At 37.5% G+C, this 24,201-nt stretch overlaps 1 protein-coding gene across 1 annotated transcript; it reads right to left on the bottom strand.

Annotated features, from left to right (window-relative positions):
- Positions 1 to 261: 261 nt before the first annotated feature.
- Positions 262 to 9,954, bottom strand: LOC121052801 (zinc finger BED domain-containing protein RICESLEEPER 2-like). Its single transcript, XM_040518679.1, has 7 exons — positions 9,876 to 9,954; positions 7,942 to 8,008; positions 7,216 to 7,272; positions 1,771 to 2,011; positions 878 to 1,630; positions 442 to 751; positions 262 to 353 (listed from the first exon to the last, which is right to left on the bottom strand). The coding sequence occupies exons 1-7, from the start codon at positions 9,952 to 9,954 to the stop codon at positions 262 to 264; spliced, it is 1,599 nt and encodes a 532-aa protein (XP_040374613.1).
- Positions 9,955 to 24,201: the final 14,247 nt, after the last annotated feature.

Below are 24,201 nucleotides of genomic sequence, written 5' to 3'. Positions count from 1 at the left end.
AAAAACCCATTAAGTTAACGGATTTCGCGGGCTAAACCCGACGGGTTTGCGGGTTTTCCATTGGAACCCGTTAAAACCCGTTAACAATTTTTTTTTAATTTAAAAAAAAAAAAAATTTAATTTTTTTAAAATTTTTTTTTTTTATTCAGATCAATTAATATATACATATGTTGGTTGAGCTAAGCTAGTAGATATTATTAAATATTTCAATAGGTTCGAAATACATATTTAATGTACTAAATAAATTACGTCTAAGTCATCTTAATTGCGGCTTTCTCCTTCTCCAGATCTATCTTGCAATGTCAAATCAAATACGTCTTCGGTAAGATCCTCCAATTCAGCACGCTCTTTTTCTAAAATATAAACAAACAAAAAAGAAAAATATTAGAATAACATAAAGATTGATAAAGTGAGAATAGAACCAAGTTGTTTTGAGCTTACCTTTGTTACCAAAAATCCAATCTCGAGTACAAAGCAAAGCTTGAACTGTGTCAGGCAACAGTGAGCTGCGGTATTGATCTAAAACTCTCCCGCCAATGCTAAAGGCCGATTCAGATGCAATGGTAGAAATGGGAATTGTGAGCACATCACGAGCTAGATGAAAAAGAATAGGATATCGGATTTGCTCCATTTTCCACCAAGAAAGTACATCCAACTCTTGCTTTCTTTCTAGCCTTACTTCATCCAAATACTTGCTCAATTCTGTCTTCATACTTGAACTCGAACCAATTTTGTAAGCGTTATCAAAAGCCTGCCAATGACCAACTATCAACACATATATGGCAACAACATAGATATTACTAAAACTCAAATATCAACTTGAATCATTAAGATGGAAACTCAAATAAGTTTTTTTTTAATTTTTTTTTTTTTTTACCTCAAGTAAGCTGTGATCACCTTGTGCTTGAGAAGAACCCTCATCTATTGAGTTATTTGAATCATTATGATCAAAGCTCTTCTCCACGTATGCATCAAATAAAGAAGACAATGTATCATTAAAGACCTCTAATTGTGAAGAATCTGGACCATAAAGCTTGTCATAAGCCCACTCCACAAATTGCATCTTAAACCTAGGATCCATAACAACTGCAATTCCAAGAATCAAGCTATAATCTGACCAGTACTTCTCAAACTTTAGATTCATCTCCATCCCCATCCGCCTCATGAAACTATCGTGATCCATCATGGCTTCCTGTATACTATGCTGAACAATGAACACTTTCGGAAAGAACAAGTTTGAAGTAGGGTATTTTGTTCCAGAAAATAGCCACGTTACTTCATAAAAATATCCCAAAAATTTGGTGATCTTCTCTATTTTAGCCCACTCATCAGCAACAGGACACAACTTGCAATCATTGTCACTTAAGCCCAAATTCATCAAAGCTCGGCGATAGTAGAGAGCACTATCAAGCATCAAATAAGTAGAATTCCACCTAGTAGGCACATCTTGCCTCAAACCTCTTCTACTACCTCTCAATCCAACTTGTGCAACACACTCCAAAAATCTTTCTTTTCTTGCCGAAGAACCCTTTATGTATTTGATGCAATCATGTACCTTTATCACAGAAGGATCAATTGCTTTCAATCCATCTTGAACTTGATGTGAGCACAACACCGAACATGAAAGAATCTGCCATTCATTAAGAGCAATCCTCTAAAGTTCAACTTAGTCTTCAATTTTTCAACAAATGAATCATTGGCAGTGGCATTATCCAAGGTAATTGAAAACAAATTCTTTTCAATTCCCCACTCTCCTATCAAGGTATTTACCTTATCAGCTAGTGCAACACCATTGTGCGGAGGAAGCATATGACAGAAATTTGTAATCTTCTTTCTCAATCTCCATTCCGAATCAACAAAGTGAGCCGTAATTGTCAAATACCCATCAATTGCTAAAGAGGTCCACAAATCAGCAGTCAAACAAAGTCTCCCTTGAACAGAACTTAACAAAGTTTGAAGTTTCACTTTTTCACTCTTAAATAACTTCAACACATGAGCTTTAACAGTATTTCTACAAAGGAGTTTAAGTGCAGGAGAGATATAGGAAAATACATCTCTAATACCCTCATACTCAACAAAGCTGAAAGGTAAATCATGTCTGATAATAGCTTCTATTAATAACTCACAGAATTTCTCATACTGAAACTTAGTAGAACGTATGGCAAATTGTGGTGAAACAACATTACTAGCAGAGGACGTAGAACACGAACTGTGATGATGTAACATGCTACCTGTCCCTGTTGCCGAATCACATTTGAGTATTGCTCCACATTTCTTGCATTTTGCACTCTCAATTATATCCTCACCCAAAGGAATTTCCTCAAAAGACAGCCAACATTGAGAACTCTTCTTCCTCTTCTTAACTGTAAAACCCTCGTCCGATTTCTTCTAGAAGGCAAATCATCTCCTTGTACATTTGTTGTAGCATCTTCTCCTCTTTCCTCCACAGATATAAATTGGGACTCATCATTTAAACTCATCTACAAAAAAAGAAACGAAAGTGACTTCTTAACAACGTAGCAGGCAGAAACATAAGCAAGACATATAACTATATAAGTGGGGAAAAAGAGATTACACCATTTCAGAGAGCTAAAAGAGTATGTTTTAGACAAAAATAACATTAAAAATGGCATCTGAAAATCTCAGGGACGAAAAATTATTGTTTCAAAACCAGTCCAAAAGATTATGATGGGGTTACAGCAACACTAAAAACTGATGATAGACAATGAAAGAAGTGTTTTTGGAGCACTAAATTATGTGATCAGGCAACTCCCAGTAGAAAAACAAACCAAAATAGCAAACAGAAAATATACATACTATCAACAGCAATATCAACAGCATTTTCTGCACATATCTAGATTCATTATTATGCATCCAGATGACTTATGACGAACACTTTGATGGTGGCTAGTAAATCATACTGTCAATGACTGTAAATGGTATACACTATACAGGGTTTCAAACCCTACTGTTCGAGAAATAATATTAGCTTATACATATTAGAAGATTGCATAATGCAGTGCTTCAGTCTAATCCAATCACGGAAAACACCATTGCTAATTCGTTTCTAGCAAACTTGAGGAAAGAAAAAAAATGAAGACAGCTGAGCTATGAGAATTAGGATGTAAAATGATTATGCTAAACACAATCATGTATTATGTACTGTATACTTCTCTACCGGCACTACATCACTGGGAAATGTCAACCTCACTTCCAACAATTTTCTTGAGCTCCAAGAGAAGATATCCAAATAAAAAAAGATTCCTATAACTAAACTATATAAATCATGTTAATTTTACATTGACTAGGTATATTTTCTTTTTTGGGAGAAAAACAAACCAAAATAGCAAACAGAAAATATACATACTGTCAACAGCAATATCAACAGCAACCCATAAAACCCAACATTCGATCAAGAACAAAAACTGTATATTTTCTTCAAAATATACAAAAATCACAAAGAAAATGCATTATCAACAGCAACCCATAAAACCCAACATTCGATCAAGAACAACAAAGCTTCAGAACACTCAGATCTTTAAAGAACTAGTACAACCCCAGAACCAAACAAACACCATATTACAGAATGGAAGAAACAGAAGAAGGGTGAGAGTAGTGCAGCAGAGAAAATGCTCACCGCGATCGTCCTTGTAGCTGAACCAAGGGCTTCTGGGGGGTCTCTGGGTTTCAGATCTGGAAGAGAGAAAGAGAGAGAGAGAGAGAGAGAGAGAGAGAGAGGGAGAGAGAGGGAGTGGCGTGAGTGTGCGTCTACCTCAGTGCAGCAAACCCAGATTGGGTTGAGTTCCAGAGAGAGAGAGTTGCGTTTTGGTGAATGACGGAAAGGGTCGAAGACTCGAAGTGGGTTTGTTTAGAAGTAAACGGGTTCCATGGGTTCTAGTGGGTTTAGCACGCAAGGCCCGTTAATTTGCGGGCTTTTTGCGTGCGGGCTTTTTTAGCACGAATTTAATAAATGGCCGGGTTCGTGCGGGCTTTTACCATGCGGGTTTCGAGCGGGTATGAGGGTCACGGGCTCAGATGCCAGGCCTACCAATCATCAAACATGAAAGCAAGCATATACTAGCAGAAAATAACTTGACAAGTTCATCCAAACTAAGTAGTGCATGGCAATGCTTTTTCTTGAGCAATGAGTCAATCTCTACCATCAGATACTTGAGTAGGACATGATCATAAACAATTAGATAGAGCAACCTATGTGGTCTTTTAACTTTGACTTTAACAAAGAGCGTAGTGGTCTTCTTACCATGCTAAAAAAGATATGCAGGAGTCAATAAGTGCACAAGTTACAATTATTGAAACGGAAACATGTTATACCTTTACCCCACACTTGAGTACTAAGAAAAACAGAGCAAAGATTCAACAAAAATGTAAATAAGTAGTTGCAGATCTGCAACGAAATATTGACTTACAGAGAGTCTTCTAAGATTGACTGAGAAGCATGCTTTTTGAAAACATATTAAATAAAACAGAACAAAACCGATTTGACCATCAAAACAGCACAACAAGAATCAAAATCAATAATTCAACTTGCAAAAAGAAAAAATAAGGCCGAGAACAAAAACCTTGTAATGGGTCTATGCCAGAACAAAAACCCATAAATAGATTCAGATTCTAAGAAAATATGACATACCCAAAAGCCTCTCTTTTGAAATTGGTGATATTGCTAAGTGCAGCTCGATGATTGAGCCCCATCTCCTTGACAAACTTGGAGCCCCCGAATCTTGGATCTTTACAAAAGATCTAATCATAACTGGATCTGAAATTAAGAAGAATAAATGACAAAGATGATAACTGAGCAAGATTAAATCAAAAACAATCCGACGAACACAAGATTGAAGAAAAGAGTAAGAGCAGAGATGGACCTGGAGGGAAAGGAGGAAACTCCTACTGGAGAATAGAGAGAGTAGAGAATAGAATCACCTTACGACATAGAAGTATAAGAGCAAGCATCTTCATACTGGTCAATGATAACATAATATATATAGACATACATGTATATATATAAAAACATATAGCAAAGATTGCTTTCAAGTTTAAAATACTAAATCTAGGAGTTGTAGGAGCTGAGGTCTAAAACTCGTAAAACTAGTAATGAATAATGTACAGGAAGACATTCTAAACTTCATCAGTTGATACCTAATTCAAACCAATCTTCAGCTGGTGATTGAGATTAAAGACACAAACGGCAAAACCTAACAACACTAAGTGCATTAGATAGAGTCTAGATACAAAAAATAAACTCAGATTGAACCTTTATTGGATTTCTCAGCAACCTCACACAGTAAAGAAGTGATTTTCCGGGACAAGAAAATCACAATTGATCTAGCCTATTTAATCCATACGCCATCAACCATTAATCACACAACTAGGTTTATTACACAACCAGGCTTAACAAAAAATACCCTAATTGAATCACAAAAATAAAACTAAATCCCCACAACAATCCACAACCACCAGTCAAAATTTGATTTTTTTATTTATTTTAAAAACAAAGGACTCATACCCCGAAAGCATTTGGCTTTCAAAACCATCCTCATCAGAAACACAATTCCATAAGTTGGCCAAGATTCTCCTTTCCATCTTCTCTTGCATCTTCTTATTCGTCTGAAACCCAGCAAATAAACAAGCTCAATACCCTTGAAAATCAACCGCATATCTTTAATTTAAACAAACCGAAACACATAGAGAAAGAGAAAAGGAAACTGGTACCGATTAGTGAGCAGATTCAACTAGGTGAGAGCCAATGAGGTTACTCTTGATGCTGTTAAGATCAAAATAGAACATATCGTTTTGGGACCCCCGATGACAATGAACAAAGACAATGAATAAGAGCAATGAAATCTCAAATTTAACTCACCAATCGAAAGGAATTGAGCAACAATCCCTAAACCCGTGAAACCCCTTTCCCCTTCCTTCAACTCTAACCCAACTCAATCCCCTTTTTAGCAGAATGGAAAACCCCCAAATCGAACCCAACTTGAGCCCTAATCGAGTAGAACCCAACTCGATTGGTGAGAACCCAATCCCCATTTTCAGCAGAACAAAAACCCCCAAATCGAACCCCACTCGAACCCTAATCGAGTAGAACCCTAATTCAGACTTGAAAGATGGTGAGAAGATGATGGTTTGTGATGGCTTAAGTGTTTTGAGAAGATGGTGAAGAAAAGCTCCAGGTTTTGGCCCGAGTGAAGAAAGGCTCCAGGTTTTTCTCTCAGACATGAAAAGGGCTGAGGCATTAATTTTGTTTAAGTGTGCCCTCAAGTTGTCTGAGCCATTTAGCCTTAACTTTGTTTTTTTCCCCCCTTATTACTCAGACAACATAAATGTATCTATACTTTGTCTGAATTGCTAATAGCTAAGGGAACAAAAGATGAAAATTTCCCGCCTGTGCATTCAAAATGTCAATTTTGACGCTTAAGCTAGGTATTTCTCATTCACACAACAGAAATAGTTGACTATGTTGTAGAAAGTTGCAAGCAAGACACACATGGAAGCCGAATTTGCTCGTTTTGGGGGGGGGGGAATGAAAGCCATTTTGGAGACTTCTCCAAATTTTGCCACTAGGGTACAATTTGGAGCCAAATTTGAGTCCATCTAGGAGGGAAATCTGCCGCAACTTTTTTTTTTATTCACACAACAGATTATTCTTGTAACTGTTGTGCAATGACCTTCTAGATAAAGACTTCAAAATTTTAACCACCATATACAACACAAGTCTAGTAAACATGTTGTCTGATGCACTTTCCTTCATCACACAACACTTTTTTTTTTCGTTGTGCAAAAAGTGTAGTATGTTAAGGTTTTTGGTGTAGTGATATTGATCTCAGATCGATATCACTTCATTAGAGATTTAGTTGAACAACAACTTCTTGAGTTCAGTTTTGTCCTAACTGACAATCAACTAGCTGATCTATTCACAAAGCCACCTGACACAACCAAGGTTCTAAAAAACACTAGGCGCTAGTCGGGTGGAAGGCCAGGGACTAGGGCCTAGGGGCTTAGGCGGGAGCCTAGGCGGGGACTAGGCAGTTTTTTTATTTTATTTTTTATAACATATAATTATATAAATAAAAATATAAAAGATATTATAATGTTTGAAAATAGTGATAATACTTCAAATATGGTTCAACAACAATGAGATAATGAGTTTGAAGCACCCACCAACTCCCACCAACTCTGCATACTCCCATCCAATACCTATCCACCTTCGACATTGCATTAGATGTTGAGGAAGAAGTATTACCTGCCATTATCCTAAACAAATATTCAACAACCATTTCAAATATTCAATTAGTCAATTACCAAAATAGTTGCGTACTATACTACTAAATTACTAATTTATTTGAAAAAAAATATTTGAGCACAGATTGAACTATATCTGCTGAAAGCCTGAAATTAAGTAAAAAAAGGAAAACCATTTAACAATTTTGAAAGTTCAAAACAGATGCATAGCATTATAGGCTTATAGCAAGGCAGTAAGCAAAGTCCAATCAACAAACAAGTCCAGAAAACAATCACCACCACACACATCCTCTAAACTAGTAAACTAGTACAGTCGACAACATAAGGCCCCTAGTTGACCAAAAAGGAATCTTTGCAATCTTTGATGCTAAATTGCCAGAACTACGAAACTGGGTTATCCCCATTTTTCTCCTACTTACTACTAAACACATATTTAACATCCAATATGCAAACAAATATTCAATTCCCATCCAAAACAGATGCAAAATCATCAAAAGTTCAAACAGATAAGTCAGATACAGAGCAAGGCAGTAAGCAAAGTCCAAATTCCAAAACTGGAAAACATTCAAACAACCAACTATCCAACTTGTCAACAGCCCAATAATACAATTTGATCATAGTAAAACTCGTACATTCATTATTCAAACCAAGAGAAACTGAGAAAGGCAGCGAACAACTTACCAAGCTTGAAGATTTTTGAATCGAACCAAGAGTCCAAGAGCAAGACCAGTTGACCACGAGCTCGAGACTTCAATTGAAAACCCAGAAATCCATGATAGAGTGAGAACCCAGATAGATCGATTGAAAATAATAAACCCAGAAATTCAACTTACCAAATTCCAATATCTTCAACCCAGAAATTCATGAGGGAGTGAGTCAGTCAAGGAGAGAACCAAAGAGATCATGCGTCCACACCGGAGAGAGTGAGAGAGGCCGTGCGGCAGTGCCGGAGAGAGAGAGAGGAGACGGCGACTTGAGTTTAGGTTTCAAGTTTGACTGTTTGAGACTTGAGTTCGATGTTCGCTATATATTTAACCCATTTACGTTAAAAAAAAAAATTGCAGCAACGCCTAGCGCTCAGCAGACTCGCCCAGAACGCCTAGGCTCCCCCAAGCCCGACTAGGCGGCCGATTTTCAGCCCACCGCCTAGGCCAAAATCTGAACGGAACTCAGCCACCTAGCGCCTAGATGGCCGCCTAGGCCAATTTTTAGAACCCTGGACACAGCTAGGTTTGAGTTATTGAGGAATGCCATTGGCATATGTTCTAAGTATTAAGGTAGCCAAATAGTTGTCTTCTATTAGTGAGGAAATCCTGAACTTAGAGTACTTTGCACACTTCTCTTCAAGGTTGCTTATATTTTCAGTGTTATGTCATTACCATGTCTTATTCTGGACATTGATTGTGTACTCACTCTTACTCTCTCAATCAGTTACTCTCTGCTCTCAATCATAATCATAAGTGGTGGTATGGCACTTGTTTAGTGTGTTAAGGTTATGTTGACGTATGTGAACTGCTTCAAAATTCAGACAGACTGCACAAAGTAAAGTATCCCTCCTCTCAAAGTAATCAGATCTTAGTTGTGGTGAACTTTCCAAGGTTTGTAAGAAACGAGACTAGGGACTCAGTATATCACCTCTCACAGTAACCAGGTCTTGGTTGTGGTGAACTTTCCAGGGTTTGCAAGAACCGAGATGGTCTGATCTTATACAGTGCTATACACTGTCAATACAAGCAGTTACTAGAGGTCCATCTTATCGAGCATCCTTGTTATGCTCAGCACCCTGAGATCAACGGGTTTAGAAGTTGTTGAGATGTACCTTGCTACATGAGTTCTACTTGCTCAAAGTCATAATATAAAATGTCAATGAATCAGTTCCTGTTCTGCAAGTCTTTAAGTGAAGATCATTGTTCTCAGTTCATCTACGTCACTGCCCTTCTCGCACTAAACATATCTTCAGGCCCCATCTATTTTTATGTTTACATATTTCGCCAGTTGCCTGCTTGAGAAGTCAATTTGAGTCTCACTCTTCTCTGTAAATGGAATAAATCATGGGCGTGTCTTTTCGCTGAAATCTGAGTCTTTTGTTGAAGGTTATGTGTCTCTCTGTATCTCATCTATGCTCGATTTTCTCATTCAAAGGTGTGACAATTTTATGTTCCTTAATACTTAGCTACATGAATATACATGGCTTTTATAGTTCCACCTTAAATATTCTTTGCCTTATGGTTATTTTCTTCTGACAAAGCATGATTTTAGGGGGAGATTTCGATTTGCATGCGTGTTTCTCAGAACTTTATAATGTCATAACTCTTCTCCTTCTTGGAGAAGCTATTTTTAACCGGTTTGTCTCTTGGATTCTCTAACCCTAATATCTCTCTATAAAGCCTCTGTTGTCTCTGTCAGTTTCTTTTAGGGTTGTTTTCTCTAAGTGTCGATTCAAACCAACACTTCTCGCTTCCTTCTTCCTCGTCATGGTTCGAACCAAAGTCACTGCTCGCCTGGGTGTTAATCAACGCTGATCTCCTCTCTCTTTGGAGGAAGAAGGCCGGCAGGTTGCTGCCCCACGCCTGCCTCACTTATCCTGGTGATCGGCGTCCAACTCGTGAGCGTACCCGCAGTCCCCCTCCTCTGCCTAGCCGCATCTCCAGTTCCTAGAGCCTCTGCTGGCAGTGATCCTGAACCCTCTACCATGGCTGCACGTAAGGTGGCTGCTCCATGTGACAGGGACGACAGCGATGACCTGCTTGTTGAGGAGACCTATGACAGGATCGTCAAGCTCCGGGAGGACAAATGAAGGGTCTTCCCATTCAAAGGGGGGGGGGGGGGAGCAGTTTTTTTTTTTCCTTCCTTCTTCTTCTTTGTTTTATTTTTTCTTTTATTTTTCCATGGACAATTCGTTTTATTTTGGTGTGTAAGTACATAAGCACAAACTATTTTGGATGCTTATTTTATTAGTAATTTTTGTATTTGGATCTGGAAAAGGATGGAAACTGATTCCTTGATCCAAGTAGTACTGCTAGGTTCATCACTTGGTTACTAGTTCTGATTTTGGTTGATTCATGATTATCTATTGAAGAATGTTCTGCAGGTTCAAAGAAAGAAGAAGAATTTGTGTGTTGAATGGGAATCCCCAAAGGGGGAGACTGTAAGTATTTGGGTGATTTACATTCAACACACAAATCTCCCAAGGCAACTAGGAGAACTAAGGTTCGAAAATTCAGCAGAATATTTTTCCCCTTCTTTTCCGTGATCTTGTTAATCTCAGGGTAAATGTAATTGATGTTCCATATCTATATGCATTGGCGTGATTGATCTGATTTTATCTTTGGCTTGTTAAATTGATCTTGAGAATCGGATATACATTGAAAATGTATTGATCTTCATATCAGATAAAGATTGCAGATTAAAAACAGTTTAAAAACCTTTCCTTGTTTATCTTATTTTGTGATAAGGAGAGTTTTGATTGAGGGGGAGTCTTGCTCCCCTATATAAGGTTTTCAAACTGATTTATGATGTAGAGTTTTTGGGTCTAAAGATTGTTCATTGTGTTGCATAGTCTTCACAAACTGTTTTCTGCAAAAACTCTCTTAGATTGTTGTTTACTTTGCTTGCTCACCTTTTTCATCTTACTTGAGATTAGTGAGTCCTTAGTACAAGGAGCAAAAGGAAGGTTGATCCAGTACAACCTACCATCAGTCATCTGAGTGTACGTGTAGTATAGGTTATTCAAGTTGTAAACAAGTTAGCTATATTGCCTGTAAAGTGGTTGCGTTTAACACCACAACATGTATCTTGTAAAACTTTGTTTTCATAGTGGATTGTTTTCTGTGTGTGGGCTACGTAAGCAGCCTCTCAGTGATGTTTCCTCAGTTGTGAGGTTTACATTGCGTTAACAATTGTTGTGTTCTCTTGGTGTCGATTGTCCGCTTGTCTAGCTACTCTATCATACAACAACACTTTGTTCCATCTAGTATTTTCAAAATGGCCTCCCCTTCAATGGACCATGAGGAAATTCCCGATGAGAAAATTATTGAAGCGATGTGTGTCAATTTCGAGAATAGTGCTGGCTTCCTCGACTTGGAGTGTGGTATCAACTTGCTAGGGATCTTATTGCTAAAGAAGAACCTGGACTGGGAGGCATCAAGGCTACGCTTATGGGAATCTGGAAAACCCTTGGCCATACCCGAATCATAAGATTTAAGAACATGTACTACCTTACTTTGGGTTCTGAGAAATGGGCAAGCAAATTCAAAGATTAAAGCCTTTCGAACATCAAAGGTTATTGCTTCTCGGTTCGTCACTGGCCTCGATACCACTCTATTGATGATATTGAAGCAAATTGAGCAGTGTACTTGATACAAGCTCATACAGTACCTCTAGATCAGCTGTCTCTCAACAATGGAAGGCCAGGAAGGGTATTAGGAAATGTTTTGTGTTCGATTATTGATAGGATCACTTATATGTTGGCAATCGTGATTTTATAAGGATGAGGATTGCTTTTCACGCTAAGAAACTGCTGGCCACCTTTGTTAGACTCCCTAGAGCTGATTCCTTGCAATATGAGAACTTGAAAAACTTTCGCCATAACTATGGTCCATGGGGCCATAGGCTATCTTCTTGCAGATTCAGGAAGCTCCCCATTCTTGTTCTTTTTGGAGTGGTTTATGATTCTTCACCAGTTGCAGAACCTCCCTAGAAATCTATCATACTCAAAACTCTTTCCCTTTGGAATTTTCATATGCTCCGACTACCGGATTCTTTGGTCGGGGAAAAATTTAGGCCAATTCAAAATCTGGGAAGGTGGCATCTTTAGAAAAAGGCTACTCAAACTAGGCACATGCTTCAACCAGTGATTTAGACAGTACCAAAAGGCCTGCTTCAGTTAAAAACGATAGCTCTATGACCCCTATAGTGATACCAGGGCAAAGATACAACACTCAAGGACCATGTTCGATCCAAACGCACGTGGGGCTATGCTCCATAATAGCAGTGTTACTTGTGCTTTAGGTGGCCTCACTATATGTGAGATCTCGGAAATTTGGAATTCTGTTTTTGAAAGGCAGAATTGATTTTGAGCAATTTAAATTTGACTTTATATTATTTTTTAAAGTCTCTATTAGCTTTCCAAAATTACTTAAAACCTTGGTTTTCCAAATTATCTTCCGAGCTTACAAGAAAAAACCTCTAAAACTTCAAACCAATACTTTCCAACTTTTGTTCTATGATTTGATCAAGATGTTGCGGCAACTCAAATTTTAGGTGCTTGGTTGAATCCCCAACCTAATTTCGTCGAAAGAAGACACCGTAGTTAATTGCTTCTGCGGGCCTTGTACTGAAAGTCCCACTTTTGTTCACCTCCAAATTTCTTAAATTTTATAAACTGCATAAGTATATCAGCTTCTTGCACAACACCTTGCCTCTCTTCCTTTACCGAAAATGGATGATGCATGAATTCAACGAACCTTGTTACACAATCCCGTAAGGATTTTGTGTCTCTTTTCATATTCTCATGCATACTTCAAAAACAACACCTTATTTGGGTTTTCAATGCTTGCTTTCCAATAACCAAATACATGATCCCAAAACAGTCCTCCAACTGAATCCCTTTACATAACAACTGAAATGCCTCTTCCATAAGGAGCTTTCCTATAGAAGAATCACGTTGGCAGAGTTTGTTATTTGAATTTGTTTACACCGGGAACTGAACACGCCCAGTCACGGGAAAACACACCTCTAGCCACTGAGAGAACCTTCGGGTAGAATCCCAGCTGGAGATAGCAACCATCAATCATGCCCACTGGAGCCACCAATATTGACCAGCAAAGCATGGTGGCACTATGCCAAAAAATGAATTAGACGACAGTTTTTCACTGTTGTCTGATAGGGTTAAAGATGTTGTGAAAGTCCTGCCGTATGATAAGAGATCAAATCAGACAAGGTCAAGAAATTGTCGTTTGATTTGCTTTAGTACGAGAGCATACATGTAGTAGTCTATTGTCTGAACACCATAAAGAAAAACATAATGAGATACAAAATCTATTGTCCAAAGCAAATACGTCGACAACAGCCCAACGAAAAGCAACTTGTGAAGAGTAGTCAGACAACAAGCTTTGTGCAGAAACTGTTGTCTCTATCCATCTCCAATGCCAGGGCTTACCTTATTTCTGTTGAGTTTATTTAACTTAGATAACATAAATTTGGGAAAACCATCGTCTGTTTATGTTTGATACAACTGCATATGTTATTTTGTCATGGTGTGTTTTCTAATTAGGCAATTGAATATGTTTGAAAAGTATTCTAGTTAGATGATTCATACAATAGTTTTTGCATTCTATTTTTTATGTTCAATTGTTAGACAATAGATTTTTGTTGAAATTGAATATAACGCATCCAAAAATACATCCATCTATTCCAAAATAAATTCATTCCATCAGTAGTTTGTTCATCCCAACATTAACATATACTAGTCGTACCTATATACCTAAAGGCCAAAAACATAACAAACTTGTCCATAAATGTGTCCAATGCACATTAACCATGCTATATATACCTAAAGACCAAAAAACATAATAAGATACCAAAACAGATAAAGGAAAGAGGATCTCCACAACACTTTTATTCCCACTTGGCATGAATTGGCTTCAAACCCTCCTACGGTGCAAAACAAGTCTTATCGATTAGTACAAGAAAACATATATCCTTAAGTTGTAAGCAATATTTGTCTTTTAAAAGAAAAGAAATTCAACGATGCTGAGGAACAATGTACATGTCAAATCATTGATATGAATTACCATGCATATTAGCAAACATTGAATCAATTACTAGTTATGTCTTCCTCAATTTCTAGATGTTTAAGCTATAAAACAGTGACATTTTAGTGCTAAGAGAACCTAAATATACAAGATATCAAAATATTGAACTAACTACAGTAGCTAGCTAGCTTCAGAAATTTACCTTGCACCAACGGAGTCTATAGAATGAGATCTTCTTCTTGCTCACTCATATGAATGAACTCCCATTCAATGCAAACAACCTCTGCATGCCAAACAAGGAAGTAAAAATGTAAGATTCCAAAAATTAGTGGGCCTAAAGTTGAGTGGAGAAATCTAAAATATATGGAATATGAGAAATGATAGGAGCATTTCAATACGATGTTTTAATAGTTATTTCCTCATATTTTACTTAGTTATTTCCTTAAATAAATAAATTTTAATTTAGTTTTTATTTTCTAGGTACATCGGAGAAAATGACAAGGAAATGAACTTAAAGACACATGAGAAGGACGTGAGACGTTGGAGATGACAAAGGCAAGGCACAAAGGATGCAGAAATGAGCTTAAATGAAGAAATGAAGTATTCCTGGTCCGATTAGGAATCCCAGTCAAAGTAGGAATTCTGATGGAGCTAGCACTACACCAAAAACATTAACAGACAACACTTTTTGCACAACGAAAAAAAAAGTGTTGTGTGATGAAGAAAAGTGAATCAGACAACATGTTTAGTAAACTTACGTTGTATAAGGTGGTTAAAATTTTGAAGTTTTTGTTTAGAAGGCCATTGCACAACGGTTATAAGAATAGTTCGTTGTGTGAATGAAAAAAAAAAATAGCGGCAGATTTCCCTCCTAGATCGACCCCAAATTTGGCTCCAAAATTGGTACTTCATTGTACAACAAAATAGTTATATCTGTTGTATGAGTGTAGTTTACAAATTGTCACACAACAGTTTTTGTTTTTGTGTTGTATGATCAAGGAAAATATATCAGAGGTTTCGATGCGTCTCCATACGCCACTCATTCCTTCGCTCCCAAACTGAACTTTACTTACACATAGCGGGAACTTTCTCTCCTTGCTGCCACAACTCAAATTTAATGTGTGCGGAATCAGACAACACATAGCAAAGTTATGTTGTCTGGTACATTATAAATATACAAAAGTAAAATGGGATTGTCACTGTTCAATGAACATTGATGAACAATGATACAGCTCTTTTTTTCCTTTTCGGATTTGCCCTCAAAACAGATAAACATGGGGTTTTATACTGTTCTGCTGTGGCGCTTTTGTCTCTTCTGCCGCTTCGATCTTTTTTCTTTAATTCGTTTTGGGTCTTGGTCGGTTTCGTCAGAGAAGGTTAGTGAGAAAAAGAGACAGAAGGGCTGAACCTGCCGGGTCAATAGTAAGGTAACCGATTTTGGCTGTTGCTTTGAAATCAATCAATTTTCCATTTTTTTGATGATGGGTTTTGTTGTCACCCCAACAGAGAGAAGGCGAGAGTAAAGAAGAAAGAGTGAGAAGAGAAAGAAGAAGAAGAAGAAGGAGGAGGAGACATGAAGCTCTCTGGGTTTTCTTTGATCGGTTGGTATTTATGGGAATCTGATGTGGTTTCTGTCTAAATTTTTCTGATTGAATTTCTCTCTATTTTATTCTACAGTTCAGAAGCATCCCTAGATATAGAGAGCGAGAGAGAGAGAGAGAGATACATCTTCAGACTGAATGTGTCACAACGATCCACAGATAGAGAGGGAGAGACTGAGACTGCGATCTGTTCCATCATTGGTACCTTGGCTATCGAAGGTATTGTTTCGGTGTGCTTCGAATTTGAAGATGATCGTGCTAGATCAACCAAGTCAGGCGTTTTGTTGTGCTTGGGTTTTGAAGATAATCGTGCTAGATCAATCACGTCAGTGGTTTTGTGCTATGATTGAGATAATCGTCTCTATTTTTCTTTTAATATCTTGCTATGATTGAGAACGAGTTTTTAACGGTTTGGTTTATCTTTGGTTTCAGGATAATTGTGTTTGGGTGGGAGATCTTCTGCAACTGGACCAATCATCCTTGGGTTTTGAAGATAATCGTGCTAGATCAACCAAGTGAGGGGTTTGTTTTTTTGATTGGGTTTTGTTTAGAATTCATCTGGCCTTCTGCTCCTCTTCACATAAACTGGGTTTAGCTCGGTAGCCCTGTGCCAGATTGATTTGATTTCTCTCTTCTAATTGGTTCATGGGATTGTTTGGTTTTTGGGTGTTTTAGTCCTTGACAAAATCCTTTAGACGAACAGACAATACCCACAATAATGTCTTTCAATAAAAAGAAAATATATCGGACCATAATGACACATCATTATCAACACCCTAATTAATCCATTTCCCCTCATACATCTTATCAGATTTACCTTAAGTCAATGAAGTCAATGACACGAATGCCAATTTCGATGGTTCAATTGAATTTGTCCTTAGTTTCTTATTCTTCATGTTCTTTCATTCTGGATCTGTCTGTTCAGCATTAATAGTTGTTCCTTCCATGTTTGGTTTATGGATTTGCTTCTGACAACTGTTGTCAATATATATATATATATATATATATATATATATGAGTCAATCTAGTGAATACAAAATAAAAATAGCCAACATCCGGTGTGTTTGACAACTTAATTGGCTAGGGCTACTGACTTTTGTCTCCCACTTTGTTTATTTCCAGCACCCAGACAGATCACCATCAAAGCACTATTTCTTCATCACTCTTCTTCTCTCCCCAAAAGACAAGTACCTTCATCTTCATCCACAACCAACCTCCGTCTCCAACTCAAATAAAAATCAGGGTTCCAATCGAAGTGCATAGTGAATTTCACCATCTCTCCACTGAAACCTGCATCCCTGATCTCTAATCATTAACCCCTTAGCTCTTGACCCCAAAATTTCGTCAACCATCAAAACCCTAACTCAATCTCTCCAACTTATTACCCATGCGGGGTCCCCATCGCTCTGAGCGCAAGGTCAGTGAAGCAGCAAAAACAAAATCGAAGCTCTAGAGGCGGAGAAGGACTCCCTCATCAAATCGAACAAGGCCACCTAGCAAACCATGTGGGAGTGTGGGATTGGAAGCAACAGCTCTATGCTGAAGCCAACGCCGACTCTGCTCTCAACCCTCTCGCCAGACTCAAAGCCATCTACAGCGAAGCCCTACTTCCCCAATCGGTACGCTCTCATTGCTTTGGTCTCTTTCGCATTTGGATTTAGGGATTTAGGGAATCGGGGTCCGATTGGTTTTTGTTATTTGATTTGTTTCAATGCATTTTTGCAGTAGTGAAAGAGGATTCCAAATCTACCGAAGCTAAATTTGTGGCCTCCATTCTCTCAAAGAAGCAAAAGCAGAAGTAGAAAACCACCAAGCTCGGAAGCTCCAGAACGCACATCAACAACCTCCCCAAGCTCCTCTCCTACGTCACCCTAACCTCACCGCCTTAGTATGTCGTCGAATCTCTCCTCTCCATCCAAGCCTTCTTCATTCCTGTCTTGCCTGACCTCCCTTCCTCTTCTTCCAAGCCCAATCACTCCCTGGACGATGACCCCAAGTTCATATACAGCACTTGGCTCTGGTCCAAGTTTGACGAGCTTGTCGAGTCCCTTATCCAACTCCTTCTTTTGCTGGAATCTGATGAAACTCTCAAGGTTTTTTTTTTTTAATTTACAGCCATTCAGATAATTATAGATATCTTTACTGCTTCTAATTTGAAATTTGATAATGTTGTTAGGAGGTGGTGTTGGATACACTGATGGAGTTTTTGAAGTTGGGAAACGGAAGAAGGTTTCACTCTGCTATATTCCTTAGATTTCTTCGTAACATTGTAAGTTATGGTTTTCTCTATAGACTTGACCAGGTTTTGATTTTCCTCTATTGCTATTTGAAGAGATCTTTATGATAATTTTGTTGTTATTGCTAGGTGTACTCTACAACATTGCCGAATTTCTTGGTAGACTTGCTTGTATCAAAGTATTTCAAGTATATTGATGTCTGATAAGGTCAGATTGTTGTTAGGACTGATAATTGATAAATCTGAAATCAGATTGCTTCATTGAGTCTCTTTGACAGGTATTGAAAATGTAATTCATAGATTGTTTTGGGTATGGGGGGTTTTTGGTGGCCAACCGCCGCTTGGGCATCATCCTCTGGGTGGACCGGGGTTGTCATCTGTGGGAAATCATGGGCCGGGGAGTGGTGCTTAAAATTATGGTGGGTCGGGCTTTACCAGCCAATTTTCTTTGTTTTGTCACCTCAACATTCAAAATATTTGGTATTCGTTCCAATTCCTATTTTCCAAGGAAAAACACATTGCATGCTTCTTGTTGATTATTTACTTCATTTTGGGTGAACTCTGATTTGCATGGTTGTTGTGTTGAGCAGTTTGCGTGGTTTATGGTTGAATTGAATGATGAATTGAGTTGATGAATATTTGATTCAGGTGTATGACTGCTTGTTGGGAGCTGATGCTTTATGTGATTCTGGTGATTTGCATGATTGCAGAGAATATGCTCTTGTTTGATGATTGTATTAGCTATGTTTTTATCGCCACTTCCTCTGTTCATCTGCACCTTTTAAGATGTAGGTCAGTACTCTCTCACCCCTCGGCAGACTCAAAGCCATCTACAGTGAAGCCCCACTTTCCCAATCGGTACTCTCTCACTGCTTTGCTCTCTTTCACATTTGGGTTTAGGGATTTAGGGAATCAGGGCCAATTCATTTTTGTTATTTGATTTGTTTCAATGCATTTTTGCAGCAGTGAAAGAGGATTCCAAATCTGCTAAAGCTAAATTTATGGTCTGAGGGTTGCTTGTATTTTTGTTTTGCTCACCAAGTGTTTGTGAAAATGCCTCAGATCTTCTTCGCTGTGTTTCTGCTCTGTGCCTCCTCTCCTCTGCTGTGTTTTTTTTTTCTTCCTCCTCCATTGGGAGATGGGCACATAGCATTATATTTCTTTGCACCAAAACCAACTTGCAAAAACAACTAATATTGCTGGACATTGCTTTTGTTGTTGTCTTCCACTTCAAAAGATCAATTAATTATCATGCCAGATTTATATTGCTTTAATTGCCACCACCGAAGCAAGCACATATCCACCACTGAGTGCTTTGTGTTAACAAATTTTTCCACAATTCTTTGTGTTTGCAAACTTGAATAATTAAACGTGGTCCTTTGTCTTCTTATTCACTACATCACTTTTGACCACTGTTTCAAGCTGTTATTCAATTGCATTTTTTTGTCTCTTTTCAGAATAAAGGTGCAGCATGAAGGCTTTGATTCATTCTTTGAATCATGCCTTAATTACAAAGATTCTTGATTTTTTATTTTTCGCATATGAAGGAAATTTACAGCAGCCATATATGTAGCACCAATTTTTTTTTTTTTTTATCTCAACAGTTGCCCCCTCATCGAATTGGATTTGTGAATTTTTTTTGGTTTCAACAGTAGCCATATATGTTTATGTTGATCATTGTCTCAGACTCAGGGTTACTGCTTGTGCTAGAATAACGTCCTAAAATGCACTATGTGTCTGCTTCAAATCATTTTGCTTGATATTCTTTCCTCGTGATTTCAGGTTCATGCCGTAGTGAGGGAGTTGGCTCAGAAGTCTTTCAATGCGACCTTGGTATAATATACTGAATTTACCTAAGAGGATAGCTATTATTTATTCATTATATCCTAAATTTGTTTAATCTATTATTTTTAATGGGTTGTTTTCGCTGTGGTGTGTAGGAATTAAAGCAGTATCCCACTTTAAGAGTGGAAGTTGGGAATGCAAGATTTGAATCGCTGGATAGGATGAAAGAAGAGAGCAAGGAAGCAACTATGCAGCTAGTTGATATGGAATCTCTCCCCCAGTGTTTGGTAAATGTCTTACATGTGTTACTCATGCATTATCTAATTATCTTGGTACCCCATTTCTTGAAATCAGATGTCCATGGAAAACAAGGAGCCATAAAGGATAATTATTCTTTTTTGAATAATTTTCTGAGTTTCTGCTATGTACTAGTCTTGCAATATATTTTGAATCTTTAATCAACAGTGTAGTAACTTTGGTTGATTACTGTACGGGAGGAAGCATTAATTTACAACTTGCTATTGTTTTAAGCTAGTTATTTTCACATTAATTTTTTATACGGTTATTTTCACCTTACTTACACTTCTAAAATATTGACTATAAAAAGTCACAGTTAATACTTGGTAGTTGTTGAACTTCCAGGAATTTTCCCTTTAAATGGTGATCTGGGTATGCTTATTTCTCTGATTTTGGATGTCAATGATTGGTTTTTTATATTTTTGTCTTTAATGTACCTTGCTTAGTGTGGAGGGTTGTCTGATTTTTCTTGTATTATCCATTATACGTCATATATTTAGTTCTTTTTTACACTCTGGTTGGTGGATTAGCAAAATGTGTGAAGGAAAGAGTGACTATTGAATGTGGGTTTTGGGAGTCTTTTAAAAAAGGACAAACGGAGACCTGTTGGGATTTTTGAGAGCTTTTATTTTTTCTGCCTGTGAATTTTTCTGAGATCCATGAGGAGACACATATCCTAGAATCACTTCTTCTTGCTTTCAAATCTTCCTCTGATGAAAATTCGGTCTTGGGTGATAGATTTTTGATTGAATCTTAGGAACTAATGGAGTTGGTATTATTTTCCTTGGTAGTCTTTTGTTCGTTTAGGTAATTTTGTCAAGTTTCATAGGTTTCTACCATTGCAATATTGGAAATTAAATTACATTTTAGTAGATACATTTGTGCCTTCTAAAAAGAAAAGTTCTTTTGAAGTGCTCTCTTAGTCCATGCCTAATATCCAGTATATGTTCACAAACTGCTAATACTTTGGTTAAGTTTGAAATCTAATATGAGATAGTATAAAGAGTTCGGTATTTGATCTTTGCTATATGTCGGTGTGGCTGATTTGGTCGTTTCTCAAAATTTATCATTTCACAATTGATAGTTAGCTCAATCGTTCATGCTAGTTTACGAATTATAATTAAGAACAGTACTGGACTATCCCTCTATTTCTCTCTCTTAGTAGGACTTTGAATATCTCATCTCTTAGATATCCGTCATCTCGTATATCTATTCTACGGCCGCGAGAGAAGCTTGATGACTTCCAGATTCCCATCTCATCAACTTAGCAATGGTCTTTACGTGTCAGGTAGGCCTGGGCAGCTAAAAGAAAGAGCACCTACAATGGGCACAATTGCCATGCCCTCCACTGTAAGTTTAGGGTTCTAAATCACTTGGATGAATTCAAATTTGTGGAAGAATTCATGGCCACCTCAGGAGTATATCCCCAGGAACACTTTAGAATTGGTAAGCTTCTCTTCTCTCTCTTCTTCGCCTCTCTTTGCTTCCTCACACAATCCAAAGATCAAAACTTTTAAATGAAATCTACAATTTACTTCAAGGCACACTAGTATTGAATTACTATGTAGGTTAAATCATTCTTATTGGTCAATGTAGTTAATAGCCCATCTTGGTGGTACAGGTTAGAACTGTTTATGCCAACTCAATCAAATCTTACTTTGCCGAATTTCATCTTTTATAATGCTTTGAAAAAGAAACTAAAGGAAAAGATGGCTGAATTTTAGGCAGTTCAAACTTACATATACTTTTAGTTTTAGCCTTGTTTTGTTTCTTTCATCTGATATATTTGTCATCACAACTTAAATGTTCTAAATCTGTAGACTCAAGAGAGACCATTCATCAAGAGTATCGGAAGGTTGTCAAGAGGCGAATTTTTACAAGTTTGAGCATTTAATTGCCCCTTATCTGTGGCTATGTGTAACTTCCTTTGACCTGAATATTGGTACCATTTCTCCTTTTTTGTGATTTTCAGTGACGGGCACAAGAGCTGATGAAGAGGTGAAACTTGATGCATTGTTCAAATTTTTTTTCCCTCCCTGCCCCCTTGAGACCACTTTTTACTGTCAGCACTAGGATACTTTGAATGAATTTTTGACATGTTGAACAATTTGTTCCAACTTCCTATCGCCCCTACAATTGTTTTAGTTTGAGCTGTTAGATTTACTAAATTGGAAATTAAGTTTTTTTTAAAGAAAAATTATTAATTTCCGGAGATGTCCTGTCACAGTATCTTTCTTGCATGCTTAGTTTGATATTGTCAATCTGATTAATGTTATCTTTTGCTATTGTAGGAGAATCATTGGTTCTAAATAAGCAAAGACTCTGAACAGAGGTCAGTACTCAATATCTTAGTTTGAATGTTTCATGTGTTAGTAACTAAGTTCTAAAAGCAACTTGTCATGCTCAACTTGTCCTGCCTTAGATATATATTGCTTCCTACATATGGACAGATGCTGCTGATTTTGAGTTGAAAGGTTAGAGGAAAGCTCAATGTTATCAGTTAGGTGACAAGAACAAAAACTTAGTAGAGATTAGAGAACAGCAAAGGAAATCAGAAGAAAGAAAAGCAAAGGAAGTCATGCTTGAAGAACAAAAACTAGCTACTAGCACTTTGTTATTATGTTATGCCTCATTCACCAAAATGATTAACTAATCCTTTTGATATAATAAACTGATTTCAGTGGGAGAGGAGAGGCAGTAGCCAATACACCCAAGTGGATATTGATCAAGTACGAAATGAGTGAGGGAAGTTTGTTGTCAACACATATGCACAAGTCATGAAGTAGCGCACTTGTTGCTGGTACATTTTAGATTAGGAAAGCATCTTTTTTGTCCTTCTCTGCTGGTACATTGTCATGCACCATGTGTGACATGTTTTGGAACAATATATGTGTATCAGCTTTTTGATGTCCCAAATAGATGTGCATGCACTAAAATGTTTTTCTTGTGTAAAATGTTGGTTTCAATGATTGGGAAATGCACTCCTTTTGCTTTTGAAGTTTAAAGTATTGGTTATATGAATCATTTGATGGTTTGCAATGATTGTATTTGATAAAGTACTGTTCATTTGGTACATGGACCAAATGAATGCACAATCTAATTTAGGAATGGGATGTTCAAATGATCACACAACAGATTAGATATAACGATCATTGCCTGTTGTCTGAATGACAAAAAAATGGGACAAAAATACATTGTAATCAATCATATCACACATCGGTTTTTAACGAATCAGTGTCTTTTGATTTATACTCAAACAACAGAATTAATTGAACTCTGTTGTCCTAAAGTTAATCACACAACAGATATAATCCAAGAACTGAAGTGTGAAGCTCAATCAGACAACAGACAAAACTAAAAAATGTTATCTGACACGCTTAACATACAACAGCTTAAAATTGGCACTATTGTCTGAAGACAGCGCCTCAACTGCTGCGCAGCTGCGCTTGGCATCTGTCGAGCCATCTGCCGAGCTATCACACAATAGTTATAACACATACTTGTTGTCTGTGTGTTTCTCACACAACTGTGTTCCATCATTGTTTGAATTTTCAACAGACAACGGCTCACTCTACAACGTTGGGTCTCCAAATCCCATAACGGTTTTCTACCGTTGTCTGTTAACGTTTTTGGTATAGTGTAGGAAACCTAAGGGCACTAGGAGATCATGTGGCTTCAAGATGACTCAAAACTAAAGATTCTTCTAGAATACTTGGGAATTTTCGACAAAATGAAGAACCCTAGATATTATAGGGGTCTTGGAGGTAAAAAGAGTGATTTTGGGGAATAAATACATGATTTCTCACGAAAATAAAAGAAGATTATGAAAGTGAAGTTTTGAACTTATCTTGGAGAAATTCAAGGGATTACAACAAGCAGAAATGTTGAAAACAGGTCCAGATACATTCCTTGATGTTCACACTCCATCCTTGGCCGAAATTAAGGAGATAAATCAGAAAATAATCATGTAATTCATTCAAAAATAATCTCCCTAGAATAAAGGTGATAATTTGATGACTTCTGATTGGTTGGATGACATAGCAGAGCTGACGTGGCATTATTTGATTGGTTCAAGTTGTGTGGCATGAGTAGATAATTCCTAGGAAATTAATAGAAGATTCATGAAGGCTTGGAGACCAAGTTGCCATCCTCCTATAAATAGGAGCATCATCGAGACATTTCATACACACCACCACTCCACAACACCACTTCTCCCATGTTTCTACACACCAAAAATTCTCACCATTCTCTAGTCTTCAGAAGCTCT

This window comes from Rosa chinensis, chromosome 4 (genome assembly GCF_002994745.2).
Source record: "Rosa chinensis cultivar Old Blush chromosome 4, RchiOBHm-V2, whole genome shotgun sequence".
Taxonomy (NCBI): domain Eukaryota; kingdom Viridiplantae; phylum Streptophyta; class Magnoliopsida; order Rosales; family Rosaceae; genus Rosa; species Rosa chinensis.
Note: the sequence above shows the minus strand (reverse complement) of the source record. Positions and strands in the feature narration are given on the sequence as shown.

Coding starts and splice junctions, on each gene's coding strand:
- LOC121052801 (XM_040518679.1), bottom strand. CDS start 9,954: ATGGTAGAGGGTTCAGGATCACTGCCAGCAGAGGCTCTAGGAACTGGA. Junction 7,273..7,941: donor TTCAAAAATCTTCAAGCTTG/GTAAGTTGTTCG, acceptor ATATTTGTTTAG/GATAATGGCAGGTAATACTT. Junction 2,012..7,215: donor GCAATGTCGAAGGTGGATAG/GTATTGGATGGG, acceptor ACTCCTTTGTAG/AAATACTGTTAAAGCTCATG.